The 14,815-nt window shown below is 49.7% G+C and overlaps 3 protein-coding genes across 10 annotated transcripts; 2 read left to right on the plus strand and 1 right to left on the minus strand.

Moving 5' to 3' along the window:
• The first annotated feature begins 61 nt into the window (after positions 1-61).
• Positions 62-7,982, plus strand: CMC4 (C-X9-C motif containing 4). Of its 7 annotated transcripts, XM_027663217.1 has the most exons (4): positions 62-108; positions 376-430; positions 5,336-5,403; positions 6,540-7,982. In XM_027663217.1, the coding sequence occupies exons 3-4, from the start codon at positions 5,346-5,348 to the stop codon at positions 6,707-6,709; spliced, it is 228 nt and encodes a 75-aa protein (XP_027519018.1). In that variant the 5' UTR covers positions 62-108; positions 376-430; positions 5,336-5,345; the 3' UTR covers positions 6,710-7,982. The 7 variants fall into 7 exon arrangements, with proteins under 7 accessions (XP_027519018.1, XP_027519020.1, XP_027519019.1 ...); XM_027663219.1 differs by lacking the exon at positions 376-430 and having other exon boundaries at positions 85-108; XM_027663218.1 differs by lacking the exon at positions 62-108 and having other exon boundaries at positions 376-449.
• MTCP1 (mature T cell proliferation 1) lies at positions 3,520-5,388 on the plus strand. 2 transcript variants are annotated; one of them, XM_027663212.1, is made up of 4 exons: positions 3,520-3,655; positions 3,762-3,932; positions 4,086-4,137; positions 5,336-5,388. In XM_027663212.1, exons 1-3 carry the CDS (start codon positions 3,548-3,550, stop codon positions 4,131-4,133), a joined length of 327 nt encoding a protein of 108 aa, XP_027519013.1. In that variant the 5' UTR covers positions 3,520-3,547; the 3' UTR covers positions 4,134-4,137; positions 5,336-5,388. The 2 variants fall into 2 exon arrangements, with proteins under 2 accessions (XP_027519013.1, XP_027519014.1); XM_027663213.1 differs by lacking the exon at positions 5,336-5,388 and adding an exon at positions 4,219-4,278.
• A 3,505-nt stretch (positions 7,983-11,487) lies between the features above and the next one.
• On the minus strand, positions 11,488-14,809 carry FUNDC2 (FUN14 domain containing 2). Its single transcript, XM_027663221.1, has 4 exons — positions 14,712-14,809; positions 13,923-13,998; positions 12,663-12,797; positions 11,488-11,769 (listed from the first exon to the last, which is right to left on the minus strand). The coding sequence occupies exons 1-4, from the start codon at positions 14,768-14,770 to the stop codon at positions 11,692-11,694; spliced, it is 348 nt and encodes a 115-aa protein (XP_027519022.1). The 5' UTR covers positions 14,771-14,809; the 3' UTR covers positions 11,488-11,691.
• Positions 14,810-14,815: the final 6 nt, after the last annotated feature.

Consider the following 14,815-nt stretch of genomic DNA (forward strand, 5'->3'; position numbering starts at 1 on the left):
GGCGCGGGGTCCGCCCCCCCGGGGGCGTGCGGGGAGGCGGCGGGGTGTCGGGGCGGGGGAAGGCTTAGCGCGGCGCACGCGGCGGCGGCGGTCACGGCGCGGGTGCAGGTAGGTCATGGCGGGCCCGGCCCGGCGCCCGCCGCACACCCACCCGGGGCCGCCGCACTGCCCCGCCGGCACGGCCCGGCGCGGGCAGGGGCGCGAGGGCTCTGCCGATGTGTTGCGCCACCACTCCACGCCCCTCCGGCCCTCCTTGTCCGCACCGCCCCCCGCGCCCGCTCCCCGGCCCGGCCCCTGCGCCTCTCGCCCTCCCCGTGCCTCTCCCTGGCTCCCCCCGCATTATGTCATCCTCTTTTTGTTTCCCTGTCTCTTCAGATCCCACCAAAGCTCGACCTGCCCTCGCCGCGCGGCTGGACAGCCCGGCTGGTCGGTGAGCATCCGTACCCTCAGTAGGTCGGGTGGAGCGCAGTGGGGGCAGAGGGGCTCGCCCCGGGCAGAGTAGAGTACAGACCCCCAGCAAGAAGCTTTAGAGAGTGCCCACATCAGCAATCAGCTCACCAGATGCCTGACTTGTTGCCAGAGCCGGGCTGGGTGTTTCAGGAGAGCCCAGCACCCTTGGAGCTCCCCGGGGGAGCTGTCACACCCCACCAGAAGGCCGGGCTGGGCAGCCTTGCTCTGGGAGCTGTAACTGTGTCAGCAGCACCTCTCCTTGCTGCCCAAATGGCAGCTGAACCCTTCTAACAGTCTGACCCAGTTGCCTTTTGAAACAGAAGGTGATAAAGGGTGCAGTTTGTTCAGCACACTGAGCTCCAGCTCTAGGGTGGCCCAAGCAGCATCTGGAGCAATTTCTTTCACTGTTTTCATAAAAATATTTTAATGTACCCGATTTAAAAGCAAATAAATGGTCTTCACCACAAGCTGCAGTCCTCCTTCTGGCCATTTTCACATTTATCCATATATTGTGTGGCTCAGAAATCCACCCAGATCCTAGAACAGCATTAATCTTCTAAGACTGGTGCTAAGATGGACAGAATACCTGCCAGCATTATTCCTCTCTGCAGGGATCAGGCTTTGAACCTGCCCAAAACAACCCTTTAGACAGCTCAGCCTTCTACAGTTATGTTGATGGGAACATTAAAATCTCTGTCAAAGGATGATGCTGCAGTCCTGCAGATTTCAGCTGATTGGGTTTGTGTTGAGTGTGTTGGGTTTTTAACAGATTATGAAGCAAGAAACCCGAGTTTAAAACTTGTTTAAAAGATAAGTAAGCTCACTTCTCCTTCCACCCATGTCTTTCTTCAGGCTTTGTTGCTGCTTTCTGATAAAAGCTGCAGAAAGAGGAGTTGTGTGTGTGTCCAGGTGCAGTGTCTAAGTGTGTGCTCGTGGCATCTCCTGTTTCTGTGGTGTGTTTGGGTGCTGCAGACAGGCCTGTCCCACCTCAAACCCCAACTGACGGTTCTGCCTGACCCCAAGATTTTCTCTGTGGCACTAAGTGGGCCAGACTGGGCCTTTGAACTTTGAACTCAGAGCTGTGGAGTTCTGGGGAAAACTGGGACAAATCAGGTGGGGCAAAGGGCGAACCACAAATTAACCTCTGCCCATTCTGCACAGTGTCCTCTGCACGAGAGCTCGTTCTGTCCGTCCTGGGTCTGTCACCGCTGCCATCCTCATACACAGTGAACACAAACATGCATGTTGTGCTTTAGCCCCCCTGCCTGTAGTTCAGCCAGGCTGAACCAGGTCAGTATTTGGATAGGAGACCTTCCAGGAGAGTTTACTTGCAGTAGGAAGCACCGTTCACTTACTGAGTCATGTTTTTCTGTAACCGGAGTCTTGAGCCTTCTGGTCCTGGGGATGATGAGCTGTCGAAATTCCAGCAATAAAAGCAAGTTCTTGAGCATTTTTGGTCATGATGGAACTTTTGGCAGCTTGCTGCAGAGTAGGAGAGTATCCTGGCCAAATTCCACCCAGGGTGATTACATTCAGCTGACTGAAAATGAGCAGTGGCAGTTGCTGTGTTTCACTGTTGGGCAGAGTGATTTCCACACAGGGGTTTAAATTTGTAAAGCGACTTCAGGTAAAGCAGAAAGGAAAAGACTTAAAGAAGTGTCCCTTTAACCCTCAGAGCTGGTTCCTGAAGGCCTTGTGAGGCTTCTCATCCTGCTGTCACATTTCTTTAAATGCCAGTGGTCCAGCTGCTGGGGCATTGCTTGGAATGGCTGCCCCACATCACAGGATGGTCTTCAGAACAGTGGTGCTTTGTAGAGTGCACATTCACATCCCCACACATCAAGCAAGGAAACAAAACAGAATGGGAGAAAAAAGAAACCATAAAAGAACATTCAAAGTTTTCTTTGTTAGGAATGAAAATACTGTGACAGTGCTGTTCAGGCTGATCCGTGGTTGGTGTTTTGTTCTCAAGAAAGCTGAGTGCTCCTTTGATTCCAAAAAATAGAGAAACTGATGTGAGATATGGAAAGCAACATGGACTTGTATTTCCTGTTGTATATGTAACCCAATGTATAACAATTTTTTTTTCTCTCCCTGACTTTTCCTCCTTTATTTTGTACCCAGATTTTCTTGCTCCTGTCTGAAATATGCCTTATAACCTTACAAGTTTTCAGAAGACCACTGTGTTTCACGGGGATAAAGAATATTGCATCTGCTTCATAGCAGGAGGATGTTGTATGTGTTACAGCTTAACTTTGTTCTACTTTAAACCTAGATAAAGGATGAAGACTGTACCATTTTGATTACCTCCTCTAGGGCTCAAAGAGAACCATTTCCCCTGCCCTCCATTTGCTAATGGCTCAGCTTGACCTCACTGGCACACAGATAAACGTGCTGCTAAACAAAAAATCCAGTAGCAGGAACCACCTCAATGCCCAAAGCTCCTCTGGCCCTGCTGGTGTTGGAGGCTCTCTGTGACCAGCTAAAAGCCGAATGACAAGAGTCTCCAGAGCTGCTCCTGTGAAGTTTGTGTGTGACTGGACAGTGCTGCCAGCCCTGTGAGAGATGAGACCAAGACCCTGCACGGTGACGGCTCTGCGAGCTCCAGCTGGGAGAGTCGTGCACACCGAGCTCCATGCTTTGTCTCCAGAGTGATCTTCGTCCTTAAGCTCATCCCACCTCTTGTCACGAGATTTGCTTTTGGAATTTAGACCACCACTATTTCGCCCCCCCCCCCACCCCATTTTGCACAAAGACTGTTAATAGGACTGTTAGTAGAATGAGCAAAGCCAGTATTCACAGGGTCTAACTCCGTACCAATAGCACCTTCTGCCCCAGAATGCCTTACAAATGCCACACAGCACCCGTGCCCCGGTGTACAACTTGGCCTGACACTTCTCTTGGCTTAAGCACCACCTCAGCCTCCCCAGCTGACTTTTAGGGACGTTTCAGGCCGTAGCATCTCCTCCAGCGAGCCGTGCACCAGCTGCGTGTCAGGTCCGGGAGCTCTCCCCGTGGATGTGCTCGGAGCTGACGAGGCCATGCGCGCATCCCGCGGGCTGGGGCCGTCCCGCTGAGCTCCTGCAGTGCCCGAGGGATGGCAGAAGGGGGGGAGGCCGGCGCTCCTCCCGTCCGGCTCTGGGTGCGGCGCGTGGGGGTTTACTGCGATGAGCACCGCAAAACCTGGCTCGTGGCTGCGGAAGAGGCAAGTGTGTGCTTTGAGCTTCCCGGTGGTTGTGGCATTGCTGTCTCAGGTGCCTCTGCTGCGCTGCCGGTAACTGATTGTTGCTCTGTTTGTTGCTTTCCCCCAGGAGGAAGGTATGCTGAGGGCTCGGATCCAAAGAGTTCAGGTTCCCCTGGGTGAGGCGCTGCGACCCAGCCAGCTCCCCCCATCCCGGCTGCCTCACATGTGGCAGCTGTCCCAGGGTGAGCAGTACAGGGATAGTAACTCTCGCGTTTGGGAGATAGAGCACCATCTCATGGTAAGGATGGTGGCAACAATAGACCATAGTCATGCCTGTTTGTGAAGTCGTTTGAGATCCCTGAGGGACGGCAAAGGACTGTTGTTTTGTTGAAGTCCATTAGCTCAAGCACAGTTACTGTAGACGTATTGAACTTTTCCTTGTCACTTACAGCTTGGTGGTGTTGAAGAACTGCTGCTTAAACTCGTGCCTGGGGATTAATCTGGTATGTGCAGACATTACCCCTGCTTTGTACTGTGCACTGTTTACTCCCGGTCTTTCTTTAATATGAATTTTTGTCTTTCAGGAGCAGTGGCTCTAGGAAGATGCCATTGTCTGTTTTGTACAATAAAAGATTCTCTCTCCACTGAAATGCAGCCACCTCTGAGGTGGAAGCAGTTAAACAACACACAGCAACATCACACAAGAGTTTAGGACAGGCAGTGAAGAGGAGTATTGTGGCCAAGTGAAACGTCAGGGGGAGTTCTAGGTAGGCAGAATGTAATTGCCCCAAGTGGAGTTTGGCCAGGATGCTGGAAATAATGCCCCAGTGATACTGAAAAGTGCTGTGGGCTGGTGACCTGTCAGAAATTGGAAAGGCAGCAGCTCCCTGGCTCTGAGCAGAGGCTGAACTGTGGCTCAGAGGGAGCTGAACTCCCATCACTGCTTCTAGTGAGAGTGGTGCTTTCCTGTTGAGGTCTCCCATTCAACTGCTCGTACCACCAGCTTTTGCTTGGCTTTGTATCTGTCACAAAGGATCACAGTTACAGGTGTCACAGCTACAGAAAGTCAAATTGAGTGTCTGTAATCCTGCTTTCTAGGGATTTGAACAAGGTGGAGCTGCCCTCCAATCTGGTGGTGGGGTTTTTTGGACAGAGGGAGGGAATTTCCTGGAACAAACCAAAAAAAGCCCTCCTTGTTGGCTTTATGGGGCATATACATCTAAGTTTTGTTGGTTGGTTGTTTTTTTAAATGCCTTCTCCAGCTGTTGTTCCATGACTAACACCGAATCCTTGGTTGTGTAGAGCTCACAGAGAAGGCCTTCCCTTAAATATGTGGTTTAGTATAAGGTCTGGAGAAACAGAACTGTTAAAAACCAGTCAGCCATGTTAATTTGAATCTTTGCTGGAATCTTGGTGCATCCAAGTGGAAAAAGATACATTGTGACCAGAGAAAAGAAAAAGGCCTTTAAATGTAGCAACATAAAACTTCCCATATTCATTGTCCACATTATCATCTTTTAGCCTGACACAGAGAGTTCTTGTGTGTGTTGGCTGTCAACTGCAAGCAGCAATAGATGTTTTCTGAATGGTGACCGTGGGGGAAATCGGGACCTCTTGAAAGCTTTGGCTTTAGGACACTGTCTTCTCCCCACCCCCTGAAAAGCACCTTGTTTCTACAGTAACATTTTCCTATCATTTTAGTTCTCTGAACATGTCCAAGAAGGATCCGTGCCAGAAACAAGCCTGTGAAATACAGAAATGCTTGCAAGGTACCAAGTGTCTTTTTGTCTTTGGTGTCCTGATTCTTGGTGGAACTTAATTCTTTTAACTTAACCTTGTTGTCCTTTCACCCTGAGAGGGAAGGGAACCACATTAGGATTCCCCAATTGCAAAGCAAACAAAATTCTAATGTCTGATTTTAATAGAATTGCCTTAATTGTAACTAATGAGACCCCATTAGTACAAAACAGATAATTAGTAATAACGTGCTCAGAGTGTGCTGATAATTAGTAATAATGTGCTCCATGCTGGTGGTGAGATCCCAGGTGTAGTCCTGGGACTCAGCTCTGGGCAGGGGGAGTTATAATAAAGCTCTTGTAAGAGTGGTTAGTGAGGTAGCAGTTGGATTGTGTGAGAAGACTGCAGAGCTGCTCCAGGGGCATTTTAAGAGCAGGTCAGACAAATACCTGTCAGGAATGGGTTGGGTGTGTGTGATCTGTCACCAAGGGATGAGATGGTCTCCCTCTGGAGACCCTTAACAGCTGTTTTTTATTAGCTGAATGTTTGCAGGGGTGAGGGATGTTCTGTGATGATCTGTTTGGGGACCTGGAGTTGGGGAGAACGGGTTTTACTTGTGGAGGACAGTATTTTAATAAAATGTTGGTTGCTTCTTGGAAAAGGGTTTGCCTTTTGGAATGAGTAAGAGAATGAATAAGAGAAAACATTCCTCTGTGCCCAGGCAGCTGAGCCATATGGGAAAGAGTTCTTCCTAACTCACCTGGTGGAGCTCTCAGCACATTATGCTACTGTTGCTTCTTTTAGTCTTTTAAAAGTCAGTGGTGGGGGTGGGGGGCGAGGCAGCTATGTAGTGGTTGTGGAGCTCATCCAGGGCAGCGTGGGTGGCTCTGCACGCTCTGTGTTCTCAGGCAGACAGGCAGGTGGTTATTAAGCCAGACTCAGCCTGCTCACATCCCTGCAGGGCTTCTCTCTGAGAGCCTTTGGCCAGAGCTTTAGAGAGCTCAACCTAAAGAGAGATTTTTGTAGAGCAGAGAAAATGATGAAAAGCAGTTCTTGCTTGTCAGAGAAACCTGCTGCCCAGCAGCTGAGGAGCTGGGCTGGGTGTGTGCCCTCCGGGATCAAAGCCTGTTCCTCTCTGCAGACTCAGTGTCTCCTTCATCTCTTCCAGCGAACAACTACCTGGAGTCCAAGTGTGAAACTGTGCTTCAGGAAATGCGGAAGTGCTGCGCCCGGTACACCCAGGGCAGATCCGTCTGTTGTTCAGGGTTTGAGAGAGAAGAAAGGGAGAGACAGAAGTTTAAGGTGACTTCAGAAGGAATTCCCCCACCACCTCAGTAACACAATGCAGCTCCAGCGGGTGCTGGAGCGTGGACTCACCTGCAGAGCTCGTGTGTGTTTTTTCAAGCCTTCTTTAGACTTTCAGGAGAGCCAGACTGCTCCTAGAACACACTGTTCGGCACACCAAAAAGTATAACAGTACCAACAGATGGCCTGGTTAACAAACTGTACCTTCTATACGAAAACATCATCTATGTTGCCTCTGCATCACACCTGTGAAAAGTCAACTCAGTGTTTTTAGAATGCTTACCTTACTCTGATCCATCCTTGCTCTTAAAATGGAGAATTGGAACCAAGTTATTCTGGCTCCTGGAGCGAGAGGTACAGGAAATGAGCTCAGAAGAGTGAGTTTAAACGTGACACATGAAACAAGCCCATCTTCACACAACAAAGGTATTGCTGCCATCATGCAGTAGTTCCAGACAACGTTTGCCTGTCCAGTGGTTTAAGCTCAAGAGTGGGAATCAGGTCTGATAATTGTTCCTAAGTCTTGCATAGATCATGAGTGACTACAAGTCACTTTGCCTAAGTGCCTCCCTTTGCCACTGGGCAGACTTGTTTATTTTATATTTGAATTGCCTACACGCTGCTATTTGCATGACAAAGATGTTACAGGAACATTATTTCAGGGATTGCTACAGGGATAGGATATTTTTTTAAAAAAAGCAATATTCATTTGAAAGATCTGACTGTTGATACAAAATTTATAAATTATGTCTAATTGAACACCTTTTAAGCAATATGTTATGAACCCAGTCTAGTTCAAACTGCTGAAACCCAAAGGCCTGTCACAGAGCCCTGGGCTAGATCCAAGAACTGACTTAGGCGCTGCTTACTGAACAAGCAGTTGTAGGCACTGGTTTTCCACACAGCATTCCAGACTCACCCACAATCCGGCTGTGTCTGGACCCCAGGAGAGATGGCTTTTCCAGAAGCTCTCGCCCACGCAGCAGAATTTCCTGTGACCTGTAGGAAGAGCTCAGTAGACAGGTTCCTGCACCGCCCTTCAGAGCTGTCTCGCTGTCCCCTGTAGCAGGAGTCCAGGCACCTCAATATCAGGCTCCACACCCACTAGGCCCTAACTCTGTCACTAGATCTAGCCATCAAGGACTTTGTGCTGTGAGCAAGTACAACTTACTTATGAAATACAGCTTCTATAAACAGACCACTGAGGTCTAGGCACAATAGTTGTGTGTATTGAAGCCTAGAAGAGCAAACCATCTGTATTCACTGACTCTGAAATACCATGATACAAAATAAACGACTGGAACAAGTTGTGGTCTCGGCGTGGTTGGTTTGTTGGGCAGTGTGGCTGCCAGAGCCACACTGTGATACCATCATGTTTAAATAGAAGCTGCTTGATGTTTTTATAACTGGGGCTGAAGATCAGAATAATTTAGGGTTAGTCTTCCCTTCCCACTGCCCTCCCCCCCCAAAAATAATCCCTTAAGACCGATCAGGGGGGTTTAGTACCCTTGAAAAGTAGGGGAAAATTGTGACAATGTTGTGAAGCAGCTCAAATGTTGACAAGTAGCTAATTTTTTTCATTTTGCCCTACCTGAGCAGGAACAGTGCAAAGAAAGTCACTAATAGAAATATATATTTAGGCTTCTGTTGCACCCAAGAAGAATAAAAAGCCTTGTCTCCATGCCCATTTCTAGTTGGGTGGAATAAACTTGCTCAGCAGAGGCTCTGAACCCAGGCTGGCAACAGAATCACCTCCTGCCCTAGAAGCATCCCACTTCTTGGGAATATAGGTGATTGCTGCCAGGATGATCAAGGAGAGGAATTTATTAAGGCAGCCCATGGTTACCCACATAGAAGAAGGAAGGCTGGTGGCCTCATTTATGTTGGAAAAGACCTTTAAGATTGAGTCCAACCCTTCCCCCAGCACTGCCAAGCCCATCACTAAACCATGTCCCTGAGCACCACATGGGCACACCTCTTAAATGCCTCCAGAGATGGTGACTCCACCCTGCTCTGTTGTGCAGCCTGTGCCAGGGCTGGACAACCCTTCCAGTGAAGAAATTTTCCCTAATATCCAATCTAAACCTCTCCTGGCACAACTTGAGGGCCTTCTCTCTTGTCCTGTCACTTGTTACCTGGGAGACTGAGCCCCACCTGGCTCCACTGTCCTGTCAGGGGGTCCCGGTGGCCACAATATTTCTGGCACAAGCCAGGATGCTGTTGGCCACCTTGGCCACCTGGGCACATCCCAGACTCCTGCTGCTGGAGTGGCTGTAGCTGCTGCCCTGAGTCAAGCACAACACACAGAGTGAGACAAAAACATGCTGGCTCCCAATAATCCAACAGACCTCGCACACAGAAGCTATTAGAGCAAAACTGTTTAATAAAATATCACTTCAACAAGCATTTACATACAATATATAAAACCACTTTAAAAGCTTAATGTGTTTGAAATCTTCTCGCACTGTAACAGATGTCAGAAGTTGTTTAAACAAGACTAGAAGGAGCAGGAGTGGGGAGGGGAGGGACACCTCATCTTGGCACCTGCAACAATGAAAATGCACCCCCACAGAGGCTGATTCGGCATCAAAGCTTTTGACTGTGAACCCACAGCATCAAACGGTGCCAGCCACAAGCCCAATCACAGCACACTCAACGAGAACTTGCTACTTGTTTCTCCTTCCAGCAGCAATTGAGGCGTTTTAGCTCCCTCTCTGGGCCATTTCTCTCCGTAGCAGCAAATTGGGACTCCAGAACCCAGTACACCCTTCCCTAGGGCTGGGCAGAAATAGTGACTTATCTGAGCCTGGAAAACATTCCTAAGGTCTGTTAGTGATTTGCTTTGAGCTTTGTGGACATTAGTGCATCTCAGAAGAAGCTGTGCTATGCAGCCCACCCAGCTAAAGGGCAGCAATGCTGTTTCCCTACAGGAACAAGGGATACTCTGCAAGACAAATGTATCCATTCATGAACATTCATTTCCGCAGGTACTACAGAAAAAAACCCACAACAACCCAAAACCCACCACCACCATCTGTCACTCCACTGCCAAACACCAATTTACTGGAGACCTACTGGCTGCATCACATCATCCCTGCAGTCCTGGATGGCTTTTAGGAAGGCCATGGTTAAAAGAATGTGAGCCCAGATGCTCCCTCATTCTCCTTGGCCACGTGTGGCAGGACAGGAGCAAAGACACAGCTTGTGTCTCTTGGTTATCTGCAGCCTCTTTTCAGATTCTGAAGGAGAGAAAACCTCAGTTTAACCACCGTGTTGCTACCCTGACACTTCACTTTCAGAGCTGAAACAAAATTAACAACTGCAAGTGCTCATTCCAAAACCTCTGGTGGAAGAACCCATTCTTCCAGCAGCTCTCAGGGGAAGATCCCATTTCCAGCCATACTGAGGGCACCAGCAGCAGATCACAAATGCACCACACAGCACTGGAAATGGGGTGCAGCTGCTGAGCCAGGTGCTGCAAACCAATCACCCCCGAGTGTCACTGTTCCCAGCGTGTTTCCCATTGAAGGATGGGCTGACTTTCCCATAAAACCCCACATTCTGGGCCAGAACTCCCACATGTACCTGCTGGAGGACATCACTATGCTGGCCTGCAAACCTCCATGCTTGCAGAATACCTCGGAGGGATTTCTGTTTGTAATTTTCTCTCATGGAAATTCTAGTAGAGCTCTTCTCTGCACACAGCTGCACTGGACCAGGCTGTCCAAAAACAGCTGAGCTCTGCACCTGGCTGACTCATCACCTGCAGGAGAAGGGCTGCAGCTGATGGAATTAAGCAAGCAGCCTTTCTTGTGGAAATGGCAAACACAAAGAAGAAAGGAACATAACCAAGGCAGAAAGTATGCAAATGAGCCACTCCCACAAGACTACAACCTGGTTTTCCCAATAGTTTTGTCATTTCAGTTGCTTGCAGAGGCCAGGGAGATGGAGTGTGTGCTCTGCAGAGACAGGTAAAGGACTCAATTCCAGATTTCACATCATCCTCCTGCTCCAGTAGAGCTGGCAACCCTGGCCCAGTACAACGTACCCCAAGCAGGGATGCATTTCCCGTCTACCATCCTGCCTCACATGGTTACACCATTGCTCTTCAATGCCAAAGTGACCAGAGAAGGTCATGGCAGACACAGAAACACCGGTCAGAGGCCCAGGGTGATTTCCAGTAAGTGGCACAGCTGAAACACCAGCCTGACACAGACAGGTTGGGCCTGCTGAAAGGAGAGACCCTCAAAGGCTGAGCAGTCAGGTGGCAAATAAGAAGGTGCTCTACAGCACAGGGAGCTTGGTGGCTTTCAGAAAGCATGATGAGGAAAGGGCCTGGAGACTCAGTTTCCATCAGCAGTGCAGTGCTGCAGTTCCAGTACGGGGAAATTTAACAGCAGAGAGGAAGCAGAACAGCCATCTGTGCAGTGCAATGGCAGAGGGAGGGCAGGAGAATCCTTATTTACCTGCCCTGGACACAGCTCAGGCTGTGCCCTGACACTTCTGCATTCACCCCAAGACAGCCAACCACATTTTGGATTGCACAGACCACCTGTGTGAAGAGGGAAGCACAGGTTTTCCAGGTGCCAGGGCAGGAATACTGAAAGCTAAACGGTGAACAGCTGACAGCTGTTGTACACATATACTGGCAGACAAGTGTGCATGTGAGAGTCCTGAGCGTCTGTGGAAAAGCACATTTAAAAGATTTCTCTGCCACTACATGTTTATGAGATTGCAACTCATCAGAAGATTTGGGACTGGGCATATTCTGTGGGGAAAGGGATCATAATAATACACTGGGAGTCATAAGCTTTCAGACTGATCCCAGCACACTGACAGCCCAGACTGATGAAAAATGTGGAAATCAGAAGCAGCGTTGTAAGAAATAAGGGCTGGAACCTGTGAGCAGAAGGGACTGAGTCTGTTGGCAACATCCTTTGACTTCTAAGTGAGAGATAACAGCAGTACAGGAGGGGAGGGGAGGTTGGGCACGAAAGGAGAGTCGAGTGCAGCTTCTAGGATGCCATTCCAATCAAGAATCCTCCAGCAAACCCTCCAGTCAGGATAACATTCTTCTTCAGAAATATGATCACCTAAGCAGGGCAGAGAATAGGCAACAGTGTTCAACAACAGCAGGTCACCCACCTACCCTCCCCAGAAGAAGAAATCCCTCAGGCTCTTTCTGTTCTTCAAGGCAAGTGATGCTCAGAGATGCCACTGCTCAGGTTTGGGGAAGTATCCAACCTAATGACCTCCCCTCCCCTCTCAACAGCAGCCTCACCAGTGCCCAGCACAGGGGACAGTCACTGCCCTGGTCCTGCTGCCACACTGTTGCTGGCACAGGCCAGGTACCCTTGGCCTCCTTGCCCCCCTGGGCACACCCTGGCTCATGTTCAGGTGCTGTGCACCAGCACCCCCAGCTCCTTTCCCCACGGGCACTTTCCAGCCACTCTGCCCCAGCCTGGAGCTGCAGGGGGTTGTTGTGACCCAAGGGCAGGACCTGACACTTGGCCTGGTTGAACCTCATCCAGCTGCCTCAGCCCATGGATCCAGCCTGTCCAGACCCCTCTGCAGAGCATTCCTGCCCTCCAGCAGACCAACACTCCTGCCCAACCTGGTGTTATCTGCAAACTGACTGAGGGTGCCCTCAATCCCCTCATCCAGATCATTGATAAAGGTGTTAAACAGGACTGGCCCCAACACTGAACCCTGGGACAGCACTAGTGACCAACCCCAAGTGGATTTAATTCCATTCCCCACCACTCCCTGGGCCCGGCCATCCAGCCAGTTTCTCCAGGAGAATCCTGTGGGACACAGTGTCAAAGGCTTTACTAAAGTCTAGGTACACAACACCCACAGCCTTTGCCACCTCTCCTGTTTTGCTGCCATGCAAGCATTCCCTCCTTGTATTTGCATAATGAAAGATCCGTAACAGCTCAGGAGTCAATCCTGTTTTCCAGCACAAGCCTTGGGAGAGTTGTCTCACCTCATCCACTCTGCTTTTCACTTCTGGAGGCATTTTATTACCACTGCTGTGAAATTTCAGCTGCTCCTTGGCTTTGTTCATGTCCCGTTGTACCAGATTCCAGTCCACTTTGATGTATCCCGTGTGGTTTGCAATCTAGAATTTTGAGGATTGGAAAAAAAGTTCCTGCACGACCATGGCTAAACAGACCCCCTCACCCATTCACCTTCCCTGACCTCCCACACACTAGTCCAGTGGGCACATCAGCTTAAAAACTGGACAGATGACCACCCCTGGAGCTGTATTAACTCTCCTGCAACATCTGTCTCCTACAGTAGTCCCCAAACAGCAGGGCACACACTGCAGCTTAGCCTGCTTCAGCCTCTATTCCCTAACACAAAGCTGGCACCACCTCCCCCTCACAACTGCCATGGATATCGGTGGGACTCTGCAGTTCTCCTGCTGCTGTGGGTGGACACAGCTATTAATAGCCTGTTCCTCACAAACTATTTTATCTGCTCAGGGTGATTCAGCAGTGGAAGTCCTCCTGCTCAGAGTAAGCTTTTCCCTTTCAGCAGATCAAGCAGAGCCACACATAAAACTTACCTGTTTGCCCGAGGAGCAAACAGGTAAGTGTTGAACAGGGCCTAAGAGCTGCTCTGCCTGCTGCAAGATGTATGAGCCAGATGCCCACATCCAAGCAGATTCCCTCAGTGCCAGGGTTATTAGAAATCAGGAGAAGTGGCTTAGGACAAAGAGAGACCTCTGTTTTCTCTCCTCTTCCCCAGTGCTTTACAGAGAGCCCCATCTGTGCTGGCCAGACTCCTGAAGTAGCCAGGTTGAAGGAAGCATGTCACAGGTACAGATAAATCCTTGACATCCAGGGCTGTTCCTGCAGGGACACCATGTCCACAGGCCCAGGGCTCAGTACATTAGCCAGTTCTGAGCAGACAGTCCTGCAGCAGCACCATGGTTCACTGCAGCTGAGGGCTGCCTCATGCTCCACTCAGGTGCCCCTGCAGTAAGAGCCCCCTCGTGTCCTTGGCCTGAGGATGAATCTCACAGTGGATCTGCACCTTTTAGCAATCCTGAAGTTTATGCACATTGATCCTGCTTTGCTGCTGTATCCATGTGGTCTGGGGAACACGCCTTTGACATCCACAGCCACACAAAGCTCCTGGCAGAGTGGCCCCACATGTCCCAACAGGCAGTGATTCCTAGACAGCCCTTCATCCCCCCCAGCACAGTTCCTGGAAAGCCTGGACTGCTGTTCATACACACCTGAAGTAGGAAAAATCCACCTCCCACCGCTGTCGCTGCCAGCTTTCCGACTTTCTGGAAGACGAATCCAGTACACCTGCAAATCAACCAGGATCCAGTCAGGAGAATGAGACACCAAACACACACTCCTCATCATGCTTCCCACAGGCAAGACTGCCTTTGGCAGAAGTTACCCAAGACTTGGAGACAGATGAACAGCAGAAGAAACCCATGTGCAATCAGAGAGAAGGATTTGCACCCAGCCAAAAACTGATGCTTTATAGCTTTTCACTTCCTGCTGTCACAATTCAGCCTTTTGCAGTTTGATTTTTATCTCCTCAACACCACCCTTCTCCTAGAAGAGAGACATGTTTCTAATCAGAAACGTGTGATTTCACCAAAATCAAAGTGATTTCTGGTTTTGTTTTGGGCTATTTTTTTTTAACCAGTATTGTCCCTGAAGGGAAATTAGGCAGCACACGTGCTGCTCCATGACAGAGCACGGGGAGCAGATCACTAGAAAAGCTTCTCTGTTGTCCAAACAACTGCTTGCTTTTCCTTTTCATTTCTCAGAAGAGGAGAATGCTGGAACAAGCAGACAGCAGTGGTCTAAAGCCATACTGGTCTCCAAAATGGGTTACATGCTCCCAACATGAAAGGCATTACTGCAGCCACCAGAACCCAAGCCAGCACCACCCCATTGCTCAGTCATGCAGCAAAGGGCTGGGGTGTTGTATCACCCAAACCAGACTTTGCTTGGAACACAGCTCCCTTATCAACACTGCAAACACCACAGGCACCTGCCTTTACCCATTTTGGAATACACTTAGGGAAGGTACAAGGGAGAGGTGGCCAGCTCTCACTTCCATCAGAAAATGAAGTTAAACAGTTACCCTGGTGCCAGGTGAAGACAA

Source organism: Corapipo altera, unplaced genomic scaffold (genome assembly GCF_003945725.1).
Source record: "Corapipo altera isolate COAL_440 unplaced genomic scaffold, ASM394572v1 107b, whole genome shotgun sequence".
Classification (NCBI taxonomy): domain Eukaryota; kingdom Metazoa; phylum Chordata; class Aves; order Passeriformes; family Pipridae; genus Corapipo; species Corapipo altera.

Bases quoted from the DNA above. Each gene is read 5' to 3' on its own strand.
- FUNDC2 (XM_027663221.1), bottom strand. From the start codon at position 14,770: ATGGAAGTGAGAGCTGGCCACCTCTCCCTTGTACCTTCCCTAAGTGTA. The intron at 13,999-14,711 runs GTAAAGGCAGGT...GTTGATTTGCAG, and splicing joins CTAAGTGTATTCCAAAATGG to GTGTACTGGATTCGTCTTCC. The intron at 12,798-13,922 runs GTGTGTATGAAC...TCAAAATTCTAG, and splicing joins GTGGATTTTTCCTACTTCAG to ATTGCAAACCACACGGGATA.
- CMC4 (XM_027663214.1), top strand. From the start codon at position 3,618: ATGAGCACCGCAAAACCTGGCTCGTGGCTGCGGAAGAG. The intron at 3,656-5,335 runs GCAAGTGTGTGC...CTATCATTTTAG, and splicing joins GGCTCGTGGCTGCGGAAGAG to TTCTCTGAACATGTCCAAGA. The intron at 5,404-6,539 runs GTACCAAGTGTC...CATCTCTTCCAG, and splicing joins AATACAGAAATGCTTGCAAG to CGAACAACTACCTGGAGTCC.
- MTCP1 (XM_027663212.1), top strand. From the start codon at position 3,548: ATGGCAGAAGGGGGGGAGGCCGGCGCTCCTCCCGTCCGGCTCTGGGTG. The intron at 3,656-3,761 runs GCAAGTGTGTGC...GCTTTCCCCCAG, and splicing joins GGCTCGTGGCTGCGGAAGAG to GAGGAAGGTATGCTGAGGGC. The intron at 3,933-4,085 runs GTAAGGATGGTG...TGTCACTTACAG, and splicing joins AGATAGAGCACCATCTCATG to CTTGGTGGTGTTGAAGAACT.